General features: G+C 41.4%; 1 protein-coding gene across 2 annotated transcripts; it reads right to left on the minus strand.

Annotated features, from left to right (window-relative positions):
- Positions 1-928: 928 nt before the first annotated feature.
- D2HGDH (D-2-hydroxyglutarate dehydrogenase) lies at positions 929-19,009 on the minus strand. 2 transcript variants are annotated; one of them, XM_042458603.1, is made up of 10 exons: positions 18,905-19,009; positions 15,339-15,736; positions 15,007-15,064; positions 13,958-14,097; positions 12,391-12,584; positions 12,099-12,267; positions 10,231-10,374; positions 7,829-7,971; positions 6,652-6,817; positions 929-2,164 (listed from the first exon to the last, which is right to left on the minus strand). In XM_042458603.1, exons 2-10 carry the CDS (start codon positions 15,727-15,729, stop codon positions 1,902-1,904), a joined length of 1,668 nt encoding a protein of 555 aa, XP_042314537.1. In that variant the 5' UTR covers positions 15,730-15,736; positions 18,905-19,009; the 3' UTR covers positions 929-1,901. The 2 variants fall into 2 exon arrangements, with proteins under 2 accessions (XP_042314537.1, XP_042314538.1); XM_042458604.1 differs by lacking the exon at positions 18,905-19,009 and having other exon boundaries at positions 15,007-15,168; positions 15,339-15,478.
- Positions 19,010-19,094: the final 85 nt, after the last annotated feature.

The raw sequence follows: 19,094 nt of genomic DNA on the forward strand, positions 1-19,094 counted from the left end.
GGGATTTGTAGTTTTGTGAGATATTTAGTCTTCTCTGTTAGAGAGCTCTAGTGCCACAGATCCCAGAATTCTATAGTATTAAGCCATGACAGTTAAAGTGTTATCAAACTGCATTATTTCTGCAGGACAGATGCAGCCCATGTCAGAATATTCATCTTGGTCAGCATTGTCTGACTGGCAGTAGCTAGTCAGACAGAAAATATTTTCCATTATCCATTATCCATTTTAATTGAATATGCCAATGATTGCACCTAGGCCCCCTTAACACTACAGTTACAGTAATATGATATTATTTCAGTACTAAAATACAATTTTAACGCTATGATTTTATGGCTCCATCCTATGAAATCCTGGAATTTTTAGTTTAGTTAAGAGGTATTTAGAATTCCCAGTCAGAGTCCTCTAGTGCAGGGGTTCCCAATCTTTTTGACTTGTTGAGACCTTTTTAGAATCCGTTTCTATGGCAGAGCCCCTAAGAGGCCTACTCTATGTCTTACAAATTAATGGTATTTAGGAATAGTGTTACTTTTTGTTTCTTATTCTTTAATTTCATTCAACTTCTATTTCTTTCATTTTTTTGAAGCAGTCACAGAGCACCTGAGAAGGGCACATGTAGCCCTAAGGGCTCCCCAGAGCACAGGTTACTCTAGTGCTATACCAAACTACGAGCTCCAGGATTCAATAGGATGCAGCCATGGCAAGTAAAATAGATTCACAATGTTATTGTGAGCATGAAGCTGCCTCTAGTATCTTCTACATTTAAATATGTGATTCCTTACTACCAAAAACTGCTCATACAACAAATAAAATTTCACCCCACCCGATAGTCTACAGACAGCAGTGGGAAACTCATAATCTGAGTTATGTAGCCCAAATAATACTATCCAAGTATGAAAGAAAAGGTAACAGGATGTTTGTAGTTTCCAGATTTGTTTTAAAGAAATATTTCAAAAGTTTATTAAACTCCAAATAGAAGAACTCCAGAAACACCCTTTGATGACACAGAAACCAGACCAATCTTAGCCACTTACCATTTTAAAAAAACAACACAGGATTGCTTTAAAGCACTGTGTACCATATGCCCTCAGAGGGCATTTGGGGGCAAAAGGTTTGACCTCTGGGAGATCCCAGGAGGTCACAAAAATTGCTAGGAGAAGCTGCATGTGGCCAGCATTTTGTCCACCTCTGGTGTAATGGAAATGAGATTTTATTTTCTAATGGCATTTCCTGGAAAGCATGAGGCAGAAACTAGGTATGGACAATGTGTAACAATGCAGGTTATGTTCATATTTTTCTCATGCATAATATTTTGCTTAGATGTTTTATTTTCTTTCATCAGTTCAAAGCATAGAATAAACAGTCATTTCCCTTTTTCAAGAAACTTGAACAATACTATTGGGCACTGGCTGGATTTTTGGATATGTGAGGTCATGAAAAAAGGCAGAAGCTATTGTAACTTCAGTAAATATTTGCTATCACACACACACATTTTTGGATCAGTCTATCAACTTCCAGTCCTGTAGCAGGGGTGATGAACATCACAACACTACAACTCACACCATTCTTGACTGTAGCATTTAGTGGACCAAATGCATTAAAACATCTGGAGGACCACAGATTCCCCACCTGACCGATCTGACCCCTTGAAGGAAAAACACTAAGAAAATTGACTGACTAAGGCTACAAATTCTCTTTCCTTTCCCAGCAATTTAGAGCAGGTGATAGACAATAAGAAGAGAATTCAATTTTCTTAACTCGAGGGAGTGGAAATCCATATCTCCATTTCTAAATGTGGTTTCACAATTTGTTTATAGACAGTTATAACCTATAAACCTATATATAAGCTAGACAATCTCCACATGGGAAGCTTCAGATGTTTCTATCCTCAGGCAGAGATAAAATCAAGTGGTTTTGGCTGGTAACATCTTGTACGGGTTTAGAATTCCTTTGGGATCCAGCATGGCCTTAAACTGCTGCATGAGAAGGACAGCCTCCTGAGGCTTACTGTAATGGATATAATGCTTCTTCTTGAACCCCAGGCCATGTTCAGCACTGATACTTCCACGATACCTGGAAGTCCATTCATACACATATGGTTCAATGGCATCTAGGAGAGAATGACTGTAAGTCTCTGCTGTGATGTTCAGATGCAAATTTCCATCTCCTGTCAAAACAAATCAGAGGTAGAAATTGATTTGAAAAGAAAAAGTGGGCAATACATTCATTCACAGGTTGTGGCACATTCTTGAAAACTCTTGTGGCACACTCTTGTGGAACACTCTTGAAAATACATGATAGTTTACAACAAAGACATGAGGAAGTCATTCAAACACTGAAGAGGTCATTCAAAAGGTGGGCTTCCTAGGCCAAAGAAGCTGTCTTCCCAATTAACACTATGTTACAGATTGTGAGGAGTACCTGAAGGAGAATTTAGATTAGGAGACTGCTTGACATCTCCAGCATTAGAGCTCCAAGCCTAGTCATCCAGCTGAAGTATTCAAACTCTGGAAAGTAGGTGAGCCTGCAGAACATTGTAGTATTGTGGTAGCCAGAGGGAAAAGGCTGTGGCAGCTGCAACAAAAGATTTCTTTGGGTTCTTCCTATGTCATTGCTCTGCCTCTGGCTCAGGGCAGGAGGTAAGGAATGGAGGAGACCAAACAGGAGGAAGGCAGGAAGTGAAAATGGAGGTGAAGGAAAGGAGAAAGCTTTTGTCCCTCTCTTGTATCCTGAAAGCTTGAGTCTGGAGGTGATGCAGAGAAAGTGAAAAACATGCAGGGGAGCAACTGCAGCCTAGGCCTTTTGTTGCACTCTGCTTGCCACAGATATCAAAGTGGAATAGGGAAGGAACACAGAATCTCTGAAGAATTTGTAGCATTCACCCACCAGTCTGGTTTCGCTGCAGGCTGACTGGTAACGTGCACTATTTTTTAAAAGCACTCCTTTTTACATAGCATGGGGAGACTGATTCAACCCCACCCCTAAAGTTATAAAACCATTCCATGCAGAAAAAACTGCTCCTACAAGAAAGACAATTTGTATGCCTTTGCTCTCAAATCTGATGCACACCACCACAACCTACGAAAGAAAAGGTTGCAATAGTATAGAAAATAGAATGATAATATAATAGAGTTGGAAGAGACCACAAAGGCCATCCAGTCCAACTCCCTGCCATGCAGGAACTCACAATCAAAGCACCACCGACAGATAACCATCCGGCCTCTGTTTAAAGACCTCCAAAGAAGGAGACTCCAACACTCTTCAAGGAAGTGTGTTCTACTGTCAAACAGTTCTTACTGTCAGGACGTTCCTCCTAATGCTGAGCTGGAATCTCTTTTCCTGTAGTTTGCATCCATTTTTTCCAGGTACTATTCTCTGGAGCAGCAGAAAACAAGCTTGTTCCATCTTCAATATGACATCCTTTCAAATATTTAAGCAAGGCTATCATATCACCTCTTAACCTTCTCTTCTCCAGGCTAAACATACCTAGCTCCCTAAGTCTCTCCTCTTAGGGCATCGTTTCGAGACCCTTCATCATTTTGGTTGCCCTCTTCTGGACATGTTCCAGCTTCTCAACATCCTTTTTGAATTGTGGTGCCCAGAGCTGGACACACTATTCCAGGTGAGGCTTAACCAAAGCAGAATAGAGTGGCACTATTACTTCCCTTGCTCTAGACACTATACTTCTATTGATGCAGCCTAGATCACAGTGGCTTTTAACTGCTGCATCACACTGTTGACTCATGTTCAACTTGTGGTCTACTAGAACTCCTAGATCCCTTTCACGTGTAAATTTATTAAGCCAGGTGTCCCCCATCCTGTATCTATGCATTTAATATTTATTTATTTATGCTCTAGGTGCAGTACTTTACATTTTTCTATGCTGAAATTCATTTTGTTAGCTTTGGCCCAGCTTTCTAATCTATTAAGGTCGCTTAGAATTTTGATCCTGTCCTCTGGAGTATTAGCTATTTGATAAGCATGCCCCCATTCTTTCATCTAAGTCATTGATAAAGATGTTGAATAGCACTGGGCCCAGGACAGAACCTTGTCACTTCTCTCCAGGATGAAGATAAGCCAAACTGCTTTTGAGCTTGGCCGGGCAACTAATTACAAATCCATTTAACAGCTGCACAGGCTAACCCACATTTTACTAGCTTGTCTGCAAGAATGTCATGGGGACCTTGGCAAAGGCCTTACTGAAACCAAGGCCCAATTTAAATGGCCTTTGCGCCTCCCCCATCACGTGCTAGGGGTTGGCTGAGGACGCAGCATCCATAACGGCCTCATCCCTAGCACGTGATGGGGGCGTCAAAAATTACATTTTGATGTAATGGCCATGTCGCGTCCAAACGGCGCAGTGTGACCGTTACGTCTTGGTGCCACTGAAGGGCACTTGTGGCGTCCTTTCAGTGGTGCCGAAAGGAGCTCCAAAACGGAGCTCCTTTCGCGCTGCGTATCGCTGGTGCAGCCTTTACATGGTTGCACCAGCAATACTGAAGAGAAAGGGGCCGAGCAGCCCCTTTCTCTCTCTCGCTGCCGCTGTCAGGATGTCCTTGGGGCATGAAGCCCCAAGGACACCCCTTTCCAGGCTGTGGGGAAGCGGCGTTTTGCCGCTTCCCCGAGGCCAGGAAAAGCAGCGGATCAGGACCTCCAGGGCTGCCACTGTGGCAACTGAGGCCCTGATCTGTTAGGGAAAGAGACGGGTGAAGGCCGCCCCAAAGGGGTGGGTCTGTATCCCGCCCATGATATGCAATATCCACAGTGTTCCCTTCATCTACCAAGCTGGTAATTTTACCTGAGAGAGAGAGAGAGAGAGAGAGAGAGAGAGAGAGAGCGAGAAAGAGAGAGAGCGCAGATTAGTCTGGCATGACCTGCTTTTCAGAAACCCATGTTGACTTTTTGTGATTATAGCATTCCCTTCTGAAAGTTCACAGACTCTTTGTTTAATGATCTGCTCTAGAATCTTTCCTGGTATTGACTAACTGGACAATAATTGTTGGGATCCTCTTTTTTCCCCTATTTGAAGATGGGGACAACGTTTGCCCTCCTCCAATCTGCTGGGACTTCTGTTCTCCATGAGGTCTCTAAGATTATTGCCAACACCTCTGAGATTACATTTTTCAGTTCTTTCAATACCCTTGGATGTTGTTCATCTGGCCCCAGAGCCTTAAATTCATATAGATTAACAAGGTATTCCTGTACTATCTCTTTACTTATTCTGTGCTGCATTTCCCCTATTCTGTCCTCTGCTCCATTTTCCTCAGGCTGAGCACCCTTTCCCTTTTGTGAGAAGACTGAGGCAAAGAAGGTGTTGAGTAGCTCTGCCTTTTCTCTGTTCCCTGTTAGCATTTTACCATCTTCTCCACGTAGTGGCCCTACCATTTCCTTCTTCTTCTTTTTACTGCAAACATACCCGGGGGGGGGGACCTTTCTCTTGTCCTTAACCTCTCAAGCCTGAGCTCATTCTGCACTTTAGCTTTTCTGATTTTAGTCCTACATGTGCTAGCTATTTATTTGAATTCTTCTTTCATGATTTCCCCCCTTTTCCAATTCTTATACATGCCCCATTTAAAAATTAGCTCTGCTGAAAGTTCTTTAGTCATCCATCCTGGTTTCTTTAGACACCGGCCATTTTCCCTCTTTGTTGGAACAGTTTGAAATTGTGCCTTCAGTATCTCCATTTTGAGAAACTTCCATCTGTCCTGAACTCCCTTCTCTTTAAGTATTCCTGACCATGGGATAGCCCCCAGTTTTTCCCTAAGTTTATTGAAATCAGCCCTCCTAAAGTCTAGGATGCATGTCTGACTATGCCTGGCTTCTCCTTTCCATGGTATAACAAACTTTAGGAGAGCATGATCACCCCCACCTAAGAATCCCACCACTTTCACCCCATTAACCAGATCATTGCTGTTGGTTAGGATCACATCTAAAACAGCTGACCTCCTTTGCCTCTTCCACCTTTTGGACAACGAAATTGTCTTCCATGCAAGTGAGAAACTTGCTAGACCTTGAGGTCTAGAAATATTGTTATATCTTCATAGACAATACATCTGAATGGCTTTGTCACAGAAAGCAATTTAAAACAGGTTCCTCTGTCAGTGTGTGTATGGCCTCCTGTTTATCTTCAACAGGAGGTCATACACACACTTCAGCCTCATTTTCATCTAACAAACTATCTGGTTATTGTTTTTGTGACTGCAAATAATCCTTCAAACTTGGGAAAGTTACTTTTTCATTCACTTGTTTAGCTATTATACTCCACATACTAGCTGGGGGATTTTGGGAGCTATGATCAAAAAGGTAATTTCCCCAATCTTTTAACAATTCTAGAAACTACTCAACAGCAAGAACACAAGAACCTGGCATACATACAGCACTGTCAAAGTGATTTGCATACAGTGTCTCAACAGTCATTACAACAGCTCTGTAGACAAAGCCAGTATTATTCATCATATTTCAGATGCCTATTTCTCAACCTCATATAAGATAAAGGAACAAGAGGTACCTCACGCTACCTAGAAGCTTATGGCTAAGTTGTGATTTTCATACAGATCTTCCTGGTTTACCATTCAGTCCACCATTTTGCTACCACAATACTGAACAAATCAAGATAAAGCAAGACCATTTGTTTTTAAGCCTGCTCCAACTCACCTAGATGGCCATAGCCCACCACATTCTTGGCACTTCTGCCCAGCCGTCTCTGCATGTCAGTCACAAGATCATAGAGTCTTTCCACAGGGAGTGAAATGTCATATTTGTAAACAAATCCATCACATGTCAGGGCCTCTGTGATCCGTTCCCGTAAAGCCCAAAGTGCCTGCAATTTTCCAAAAGCAATGACAAATCAATGGCTACACAAATGTACACTGCTACTTGCTGGATATGCCTTCTCTACTACCTGTGCAGAGATATCAGATATATTGTTGTCCAATAACACACACATTAAGAGCCAGCAAGTGTTGGCCTCCAGGAGACTAGGGTTCAAATCCCTGCTCTGTTACAGAAATACACTGGATGATCTTGGGCAACTCACATATACTCAGCCTAAGGGTAAGGCAATAGCAAACCTCATCTGAACAATGCTTGCCAAAAAAGCCCTATGATAGGGTCACCATAAGTCAGAGTTGACCTGGCCATCTATTGGGCATGCTTTGATTTGGATTTCCTGCATGGCAGGGGGTTGGACTGGATGGCCCGTGTGGTCTCTTCCAATTCTATGATTCTATGAAAGTACTAACATCAAAATCATCAGATTGTATCGTAACTCCACATACATTGTACTAGTTCTGCCGCTTGAGGCTGCATGCCATTCAAAATGAGGCACAAAATGTCCTGCACAATACAGATCTTTCAGCCATAACCCTTAATAAAATGCTACATGCTTATGCTATATGCATACCCAGTGATTCTTCAGAGCCACTTTTAAAAAAAGAAAGACATGACCCCCCCAAAACAGTAAACTGCTCTCTATATCCTCATAAATTATGGAGCAATGGTGATTAGGTGGGAAAGCTTTTCAAATAATACAGGATACATGCCTTTCCACCATCCTATCCTGGACTTGCTCATCACAGTGCTTTTTTTTCAGTATGGAAAATTCCAACAGAAATTCAGCTTAGGCATTCAGAGAAGGCATTTCCCTGTTGCTACCATACTATTTTAAAAAAAAAAAACACCCTAACTTTCTAATTAATTTGAATTGTAAACCTGGCAATTTGGGATGATTTCTTTACACTCCATGAGCAAATGATTGCACATCCAATCAGCACCAATACTGATTCACATTCAAGCCCTAAACCAAGTATTATTGGAGAGAAGAGGAATGGACCTTTATCTTTTTATCATCAGAAGCCAGAGTTCCCTCTATGACTAAATCAGAAGCCATGACTTGTTCCAGGAAGTGGCTCAGTTTTTCTTCATCATGGGCTGAATTGGAGCCTGAAGTCTCAATTAAAACATAGAAAGGGCTTTCTGGAATTGGAAAAGCAGAATTAGAAAGCAGGCAGTCACAATCTGAACCTATACACAGATAAGAAACCTCAGCTGCTGCAGTTAAAAAATCAAACTTAAATGATTCCAGGCAGATGTTGGGAACATGCTATTTCTTTGCATTTGTTAAAACAATGGATGTTGCCAATTTGCTCAAAGGGGTTAGCCTAAAGGAGAGGCAGAAGGGCCCTGTCAAACTGACACCCATGCTATTTGTTATTAGAAACCTAAAAGAACTCAATCTAGACTAAAACAAATCTGAAAGAAATTTCTATAGAAGAGAGGGTTTGGTATTTTTTCTATTTTTCTTTTTACTAAAACAAAAATAACAAACAAGCAGCATGTTTAATTTGCTGGCACAGTTTCCCCTATATATTCAATTTCTAGTATACTTGAGACAACATACATGGAAAGTGGTATTTAGATAAAATATGATGCGTTCAGTAAATCTGGATCTGAAAAGTGTGAACAAAACCAAAAGAGCACAATTGGAAGGAAGTCTGATTCTAAAGATATTGCTCAATTTTTTTTAAAAAAAAGTTATTTAAAAAATAATGAATGTACAATGTACTGTACAACATAAAATGATGACAGAAATAATGTTTTTGTCAAAGACATAAAAACATTCATACATTGATCAACAATGATTTCCTGTGGAGTGGAATATCTATACATTTATGAACTCTGATCCAATTTTTCATAGGATGCCTAGCATACAAATGTTTTATCTCGTATTTCCTTCCTTTAAAACTGAGAGTGTGTAACTTGCTCAAAATCACTCAGTGGGTTTCCATGACTCATCTGGGATTCAAACCCTGGTTACTACGAGTCATAATCCAACACTGAAACAATGATTTGAGAATTTTTTTGTTTCAATGTTGAGAAATGTATTGCTGTTTTTAGCTTTTTATTTAGAAATAGAGTTATTTGTATCATCTTATTATATTGTACAGTACATGCTTTCCTCACTTCTTTGTTTTGTTGCAAGGCTGAGTAAGACTTCACTCATTTCAATGTTCTGAAAAATTTGACAGCCATTCTGAAATCTGCCATGCTTCTGACAAATCTACCATAAAACCTACCCCAGGAAATGTTTGTTTTTCCACACTCACAACAAAAAGTAATAGGAACACATAATTATCTGCATTCAGAGTAATATTACCCACAACTTCCTTGACATCCATCATTTATTCTGATTCAGTGTTCAATGATGCATTTAGGAAAGGACATTCAAGCACCTCTCCAAGTTCAAACTCAAAATTCTGTAGATGTGTGCAGGGCCTACGTCCCAAATGCTTGCCATTTTAAAGTGACTGAATGTACATTTGAGTCCATCTGCAGACTAGCTCAACTAACTTAAGTCCCATTTATTTCAGTAATGTAATCTTAGGAACGTTACAGACCGCTGCTGCTGTTTGCTCTGCGAGGGAGCCGCAGCAGCCAAACCATGTGACTCCCTCGCAGAGCAAAAAAGAAGCTCCAAAATGGAGCTTCTTCCTGCGGTGCAGTTATGATGCCATGAGGCACCAATGGCACACTCGCGACATCGTAAGCGCTGCGCGACGTGCGGACGCACAGCGTCCGCTACGTCAATATGGTGACGGCCATGTGGAATGGCCGCCGCCATGTTGTACGTATTCACTACATACTAGGGTTAGGGGAGTGCGGAAGCACCGCCCCTTCCTAACCCTAATACGTAGTCAATACATATCTTACCTGCCATGGTAAGACTATCTTTGAATTTAATCCATTAAATACAGAGTCTAAAATGACCTACCTGCATCACTGCCACTTTAAATTTAAATTTACAAATTCATTTAAACTGAAATCTGTAAATTCCTTTCCATGTCCCTGAAATGTTCTATATTAATTTTGAAATTATAACAGTGAAAATGGAAGAGAAATTATAACATATTGTGTAAAAAATGCAGATTTTAGAATTCTTGTTAAAATGCATAACATGTTGAATAGGAAATTCTGACTAAAAAGCAGTCTTGATGTACAATAACACTGGATAAATATTTGTGCACAAGTCTTGTACATCTTTAATACCACCAACACTGTGATGTCACCATGTGCAATAACTCAACACTGAACAGCTCAGTAGAAATGAATTAAGAAAGCAGGTAGGGAATCAGTAAATTTCAACATAGCTATTAGAATTTGGTGGAAAATCATTGTTTTGTCAAACAGAATAGATGATAGAATCCCATCTGTGCGTTTTATTCATGCAGCTGATACCTGTGACTGGGTTGGCCAATTTCAGGTGTCTCTCCACTAGCTTCATACATTCACTATCCATGAATTCATAGGCAGACAGGATCTCACCTAGCATACCCTTGCAGGTGGTAAAGGTCTGCAGGACCTGAGAGAAACCTGAACAACCTTTATGAAGAAAGCAAATACCAAAGAAAATAATTAAGTAGGAAATAAATTAATGAGTTGCAAGATGAAGTAATAAAACATGCTATTACCCTCCACTGGGGTTTCTTCTTCTTTTGAACTTTTATTAAGTTATTTTATTTAGTTTAAAAATGTTGAGTGGTAATTGCAACATGAATGAACAGAATATGGCAGCTTACACACAAAGACAATGGGGGGGGGGGGACATAAGAAAATGGTCAATATAATTACAAAAATTATACCTAAAGCGGCCCACTGTATAGTAACTATGCTGCATCATATCCTATAGTTGAAAGAAGTGGGGGGGATGTAATTTGTTAATATTTTAAGCAAACTGTTATTTTCAAAAATGATTGTGGCTGAAGAAGTGGCACTCATTCTGTCTATTTTGATGCTCATAATTAATAATATTAATAAAGGATGCAAAGGAGAACAGCAAAGCTCCTGTGTTGGTGTTGTCAAACAAATTCTACATGTGAATTTTCCCATTAATACCAATGTCCATAGACTTGGATGCCAGTGTTCAACAGAATGCTGATTGGCCTTTCAGTGCAACACAATTTCCTGTCCTGCTGCCACCACTAAAAAGATTATAAGATATTATGATTTTATGATCATTAAAAAGATGCTCCAATTATTCATATCCAAAATGTTTTCTGGAAAGGTGGCTACATCTTTAGCCTTGCTCAAAGCCCATGGGCAGATTGTGCTTGGTGTAGCCTAGAAAATACCCATTTTCAGGCAGGAGTGAGGTTCACTACGGTTAGACATTCCTAAGTCACCCGGGGGGTAGGTTATAGGTCAGATTTAATAAGTTTTATTCATCTTATTCATTACTATTGTGATTCAATAATAATAAAGAATAAATCTATGAATAAGATTATATTATTTACAGTTCTTTTGCACACCAAAATACTATTTTAATGCAGAGTCCAAAACTGTTCCATACATCCAATCTTAAAGCTGTTGAGGAAAAAAAATCTTCTGGTTATGTGAACTGCCTTCTATGCTCTAATTGTGATTTTTTCTTCATAGGACCAGTTACCTACGGTATTAGTTACACAGGGCCCAAATAATCAGGCCAAAATAAAGCTGCTTTGGGTCACTTTGGAGGTATGCTGTTTAAATGCAGCATGCATCCTAAGAGGCCGGAAGTCACACCAAAGCCATGCTCGTCCTAAGGACTAGAGCACAGCTTTGGTACAGCTTCTGGCCTCTTCAGATGTATGTGTCATTTAAACAGCATACCTCCAAATTGACCCACAGCAGCTTTATTTTGACCTGTCTGTTCAGGCTCAGAAAAACTAAATATAATCCAGACAGAGAGCAGAACGGTTTCACCTCTGGCACAACTGCATTCAAATCTAGTCTTGCCATATATCATTCTGGGGTGAAGCAGACCAGCGGCTTGGAGTGGCCTCTGGTTGCTCTAACCCCAGTTGGCCCCGATAGGTGTGGGGCTGTAGCAATTGGACAGGCCGCTCTGAAAGCAGGCTCCTGCTGCAGTCCCAAACAGGTCAATGGCAAAGTGCAGACTTTTCCCACTCCTTTTTCCAGTGGCCTGAAACCACCTTAGGTGGCCTCAGAGTGGCTTCTGGCCACTCCAGGGGAATGCGTGGTCTGCACGCCTTGTTGCCAAAACAGCTGGAAGCTGCTTTATTTGGTCCATCTGCTTTGGGATTATGAGAAATAAGAGTGGTTCTTACCAAGAAATGCAAGATTCACAGCCTTGGGTTTCCTTGGGCAGAGGATAGACACAGCAGTAATGATCCCCAATGTGCCCTCTGATCCAATGAAAAGCTGTTTCAAGTCATAGCCAGTATTGTCTTTCCGCAAAGATGTCAAACAATTCAGAAGGGAACCATCTGCCAGCACCTGGAAGGAGACATCTTTGACGTATTTATATTAAAAGCTACAACAATAAGATTACATCTTGGATGGTGGTGAAATTGTAAAGGCTATTATAAAGGATAAGCAGCTTTCCAAATTTCCTCTTACCACTTCTAGTCCTAGTACTGTCCCCCGGAGAGAGCCATACCTCAGGAGTCGCAAACCACCAGCATTTGTTGCTACATTTCCTCCAATGTGGCAACTGCCCTTTGCTCCTAGGTCAAGTGGCATGATGAAGTCCAACTCCTCCAGATACTTGTTGAGGTTTTCTAAAATGCAGCCAGCCTGACAAACCAAGATCCCTGAAACATAAGCATCAAGTTATAGCCTAAGGAATCACAGAGTTGGAAGGGGCTCATTGGCCACTGAGTCACACCCACCTACACTCAATGTCGCAACTCCAGTTAGAGTATCCTCAACAGGTAGCTGTCCAGCTTCTTTTTGAAGACACCCAGGAAAAGAAATCCCACCACCCGTCTCAGTAACTGGTAAATAAATGCAAACTTCCTTTTGCTATCTCTGCCATCTTCAGCCACAAAGCTCAATGGGTCATCCTGGTCTAGTCAGTGACTACTGCTGGGTCACCATGGTCCAGTGAGTGATTATCTCTTACTCTATCCTGCCTCATAGAGTTTCTGTGAGGACAAAATAGAGATGGAGAAAAGCTGTCTAAGTCACCTTGAGTTTCTTGGAGGAAAAGTAAGCTATACTGTATATATATTCATGTATAAGTCTAAAAATTTTAGTCAAAAAATTGACACCAAAAATCTCGGTCGACTTATCCACAGGTTAATGTAAGTACTGTACTTTAACTCTTATCAAAAAAAGGAACCATGCCCTGATGAAAGGTGAGAGCTTAATTTCTTCTCGGCGCACCAAAAAGAAGTATCAATCTCCTCTACTATTTCATCCATCCAGCCTTTATGGTGAGCACAAAAAGTTATGCTTATTAACATTTTTAGAGGCCTTTAGCATTGTTTTCCTTTGCTTCATCCTCTACATCCTTTGTAACATACTGCTAAGTTTTACCCTCAACTTATTCATGGGTCATATCAAAAGCCATAATTTTGCCCCCAAAACCTGCCCTCGACTTATACATGAGGTTGACTTATAGTCAACTATGTGGTAAATAACAGGAACAAGAAATCTACTTAGGAAGTCCAGAACTATCTTTCTTGTCTTCTTTTGGAAGAATAAAGTGTTTCAGAAATATTCCTTAAACAGAGTTTGAGAGGTCAGCTTTTTTCCCATATTCACAGTATGGAAGCATTACTTTTTTTGAACTACAAAATGACAAGATAGCTAAGGGAATCTGATATTCCAAAAATAGTTTTTCCAAACCTTCTCCATATTTATCCTTTACTTGGTATCACTGTTCCATTCCTTCCACATTTGCTGTCAACTACAAATGTTAATTTTGGCTCGTCTTTCCTAGTAGGCAGTGTCCTACCAACACTTCTGAACAGATAATTTCTTTCTCACTTTTATTTCCCTGCCTCTACTTTATTTTAATCTTGTCTGCCACTGGGGGGGGGGAGGGAGGAGAGAACTTTGCCAAGTTTTCTGCATTAAGGAATCTTCCACTTTGTTCTCTCTCTACCAAATGCTTCAGAGAATGGTAGGCTTTAAGTGATTTCTAGATAAACCATTTTCTCCTAAAAATATATATATTCACCTGAAACATTGTCGAAGCTGATAACCTGATTCAAAAGAGCTGTTGAGAGAATAATCTCATCGAAGACAGGGACGCTGCCCCCAACGAGGCCAGTGTTACCCCCCTGGGGATTCACAGCTAGGTTCCTCTCACTGCAGTACCTGAAAGGAAACACAATTTTCCATGGGGAATTTTCTGCTGAGCCTTCATGACCCCCCCCCCCATCCTTCATGTCACAGTGAATTTTAAGGTAAAAACACAGCCTTTTCAATGTTCACTGTAACTTTTTCATTCCAGATTAGGCTATGTGAAGGAAATACATTTTCAATGCAATAAAAGAAATTGCATGCTACTATATTGTGTGAATCTGTTTATGTATATTTTTCTTAGGATTTCATCAAAATTTCAAAAGGGCCAATGATTTAAAAAAGTTTTTAAACAACTCTATCTCAAGGGCACATTATATGCCTTTGAACATGCTGCACTTGTTAAATTACTGTAAGTAATTCAAGACCAAAACCAATACTAAATTCTACAGTGACTCAGAATAAGCTTGGTGACTTCTACTGAATCGATCCTGTGAACAGAGCCAATCAGTATGATTCTTGATGTTACAACCATAGCAATTCCTTCAGCAGCAGCAATGAGAGAAAATACAACTACAGTCTCATTTATTCCATACCAATCCACCTAATATTGATTTTCTTCCATAATAAAATCTCAAGGGCATATCTACACAAACACTTTTTTAGGGTTTAAATAATGTATTTTAAATTGTTAAATTTAAATCAAGGGTGGACAACAGAGTAAATTGGAGGAAAAAAATGTTCCCTATCCCTGATTTATGTAAAAGGTAATAGAAGCTGGCTCACTCTACACCCTCCTAGGATCTTCTGTCCAGAGAGGAAAGAAAGACTGTGAGATATCATCACAACATTTTACTAGGAACAACAACACCCATATTTCTGTTCCTAAAATATGTGTGAACAGTACAGAAGTAAACATAATCTGCTGAAAACAGATATAATTAACATTGCTCGTTACGATCACGTATATACAGTTCATGTTACCTGAGTATCTCAGATACTTCCAACGTTGTCTGTGGCTTCAGCACCACTTTACTGCAGCCTGTCATGTAAACAAGATGTGAGGGTATCTACTTGAGGCTGACACTGTGGCTGACCAATCACTCCCATTCCCCTCAGAACACCCATGCTAGACTTCTGAATTAGCTGGAATTAAGAAAGTTGAAAACATCACATACAAGTATAATAAACTGGATTGAGATTAATCATGGATGGACAGTTTTGAAAAGGAGGCCCATGCAATTTACTAACTACACTTTAATAATAGTAGCTCCAGAGGAGGTATTGCTGAAATCCAATTGTTAAAAATAACCAACCTCTCACTGACTTCAACCAATCCACATTAAAGGGTTTCAGTTCATCTACATCTGTGACAATTCTGCCAGGCATAAGACGTTCAAAGAAGGCTAAGTCAGCATCAGACACATGGGCAAAGGGCAATCTCTGAACCCCATATCGCTCACTGGTAAGCATCACTTCCTGGAGGTGAGGCTGAGTAGCATGGAGATTTCTCCTGGCCAAGGAACTGAGGGCAGGTGGCATAAGCATTGATGTCGTCATTGGCCTTATTATTTTCTTTGTAATATTGCAGGAGGAACTAGCCTTGATCCACACACTCAAGGCTTTTCTTTGGCATCTGACTTGCATCCTTGGAAAGGTCCCATGGTGTCCAAAGTAGAAATATCGAGTAAGGCTGGAACCAGCCATGATTAACCTGAAGTGCAAAAAGGAAGATTAATCCAGTTTTATATTTTCCTTCCAAAAGGCACACAACCTCATACGTTCATTTTTAGATTGTTTGTTCAAAAAGTAGGAGAGGTAACTATAAAAGAGAACTCCCCAAGGCAGTGATGGATCATAGGGATGGATAGGAGAGCTTGAGGATCACACCACAAGTATTAAAGAAGCATTCCTGGGGCCAACATACCTAGGAAAATACAAAGTACACAGATATACACATTTAAGGTTAGTTAATTAGCTAGGTCATCAATGTGAATCTACAAGATTTAAACAGAACAGCTGGGGATAGGGGGCTTGGAGATGTCTCATCCATAGGTTTGCCATGAGTCGGAGCCGACTTGTGGGCAGTTAACCACAACAAAGTTAATTGTATTAATGTTCTGTCGCCTCTACAAAGAGCTCAAGATGGCCAACATGATCCTCCCTTTGTACTTCTCCTCACAACCAACTTCATGAGATAGTCTGTACAAGAATTTTTCCCAATGTCTGTGCATCAACAGGGGAAGTGTGGCCCTATTGGTGCTCTTGGACTTCTCAGCGGCCTTCAATACCATAGACCATGGTATCCTTCTGGAACGCCTGAGCGAACTAGGAATCGGAGGCACTGCTTTGCAGTGGTTCTGGTCCTATCTCTCGGGCAGATTCCAGATGGTGTTACTTGGCGACAGCTATTCGGCTAAGAGGGAGGTCAAATCAGGCATCCCTCAAGGCGCAATACAGTCACCAATGCCATTTAACATTTACGTACATGAAGCCACTGGGTGAGATCATCCAAAAGAGGGTGTAGAAGACATGGGGCGGAGTGTTATCAGTACGCTGATGACACCCAAATTTATTTCTCTATGTCTCGGACTGTTTCAGCGACCAAGGAGGGCATCTCTCTTCTGAATGACTGCCTGAGGTAATGGATTGGATGAGGGAAAGTAGACTTAAGTTGAATCCAAACAAAACGGAGGTAGTCGTAATAGGTAACCCCAATCTGGGTATGGAGATAAGTCCACCAGTCCTAGATGGGGTCACACTTCCCCTGAAGGACTGCATTCGCAGCTTGGGGGTGCTCCTGGATTCGTCACTTCAACTGACTTCGCAGACTGACATGACAGCCAGGAGTGCTTGTTATCAGCTTTGGCTGATACGCCAGTTGCATCCCTACCTGGAGCAGCGGGACCTAGAAGCGGTTGTACATGCTCTAGTAACCTCTCGTCTTGATTTCTGCAATGCGCTCTACATGGGGCAACCCTTGTGCCACGTCCGGAAGCTTCAACTGATACAAAACATGGCAGCCAGACTGGTCACTGGAAAATCTAGGTTTGACCGAATTACACCCATTTTAAAGTCACTTCAGTAGTTGCCTATTAGCTTCCAGGCACAGTACAAGGTGTTGGTTATTACCTATAAAGCCCTACATGGCCTGGGTCCAGTCTACTTGAAGGAACGCCTCCTCTCATATAGTCCTCCCTGTACACTCCGTTCCTCCGGGAAAAATTTTCTACAAACAAGAAAGACCAGACTAGCAGTGACTTCCCGGAAAGCTTTCTCTGCTGCTGCTCCAAAATTTGGAATGCCCTACTGGAAGAGATTCACCAATTATCCTCACTGGAGGCCTTCAAAAAGGCGACTAAAACTGTTCTCTTCCGGCAGGCCTACCCAGACTGAGAATGTCCAGAACCGACTGAATCCATCCTCCCTACCATCTTTCTCATTCGCGAACTGTGTAATAATTTTGATGTATTGCTATGTATTTTAATTGTGCTCTAATGTGTGATTTTAAATTTGGCAGGGAGGGTTAGCTTGTGGATTTAGTGGCTTTTATTGCGTATTTTTGTATACTGTTTAATCATTTGATCCTCAAAACGGAAGAGGCACGATATAAATAAAATTTCATTTCATTTTCAAACCACTTTAACAACTCTAATGCCATTAGTGACAATGCTTTAATGAATCTTGAGGATGTGATAGGCACTATATGTTCATTGTGTACCTCCAAGTCATTTTTGACTTATGGTGACCTGGGATTTGTAAACATATCCAGGGATAGCTGTGTTGGCCAGAGAGCCAGCATGGTTTAGTGGTTTTGAGTGTTGGCCTACGACTCTAGAGACCAGGGTTCGATTCCCTGCTTGGCCATTAAACCCACTGGGGGACCAAGGGCAGGTCCCACTCTCTCAGCCTCAGGGGAAGGCATTAGCAAACCTCTTCTGAACAAATCTTGCCAATAAAATTCCATGATAGGTTTGTCTTACAGTCGCCATAAGTCAGAAACATCTTGAAGGCACACAACAACTACAAGCAGCCATGTTGGCCATGTAGCAAAGTACAATAACATCCAAAATACACAAAATAGTGACTTGTACTACTGGGATTTGTAGTCTGTTGTAGCACCAAAGCTCCCTGCCAGAGATGGCTAAATGTCTCACAAAATGACAAATCCCAGAATTCCATAGCATAGAGCCCTAGCAATTCACATGGTTCCAGACTGCATTAATTCTGCAGACTGGCTCCCAGGATGGGTCAGATAGACGCCCAAACGCCCAGGAGGATCAGAGGTTCCTCCTTTTCCAGGACATGTCCTACATTTCAACCTCCTCTTCAGGAATGCCCTCCATTTGGAGCATGACCAAGAAGCATGAATTTACATTTACATTTATACCACTGTCTTTACCCCTCTTTTCCCAGGATGTGTCCTCCATTTCCCACCTCCTGTCCTGGAGGAATTCCTGAAGGTCCTCATTTTTGAACATGCCTAAGAAGCATGGATTTATATTTCTATGAGTGTTTTTAGCTCAGGCTGATCAGAGGTGCTGCTTAGTGCTGCTAAGAATGGAGGACATTTTGGACTCCCTCCTGGACAGAAGGCTGAAATAATGATGATGATGATGATGATGTCCTGGAAAAGGAGGACCTCTGGCCATCTGGAAGTACAAACACTAATTATAAATGCAAATCCATGCTGCTTAGAGAATGGAGGGCATTTTGGACTCCCTCCTGGACTGAAGGCTGAAATAATCAGAGCCAGGCTCTGGGGCCACAACAAGCGACGCTTCCCAGAATTCCGTAGCCTGGAGCCGTGGCATGTTAAATCGGTATCAAACCGGATTAGGGGGTGCAGTGTGGACGCAGCAGCACCTTGCCAGGGACTCACCTTGAAGGGCTGCCTTCCTTCCTTCCTTGCCTGTGTCTCTCTCTCTGTTGTGGGCCTCCCTCTCTCTGGCTCCTCCTCGTGCCTCGTCGACGTCGTCGTCCTTTCCAGGCCAGAAAGAGAGGCCAGAGGGGCGGAGGAAGGGAGCCTGGCCCGCCTCCATCGGCTTCCAGCCACGCCTTCTCTGGGGGCC

Source organism: Sceloporus undulatus, chromosome 3 (assembly GCF_019175285.1).
Source record: "Sceloporus undulatus isolate JIND9_A2432 ecotype Alabama chromosome 3, SceUnd_v1.1, whole genome shotgun sequence".
NCBI classification, from domain to species: domain Eukaryota; kingdom Metazoa; phylum Chordata; class Lepidosauria; order Squamata; family Phrynosomatidae; genus Sceloporus; species Sceloporus undulatus.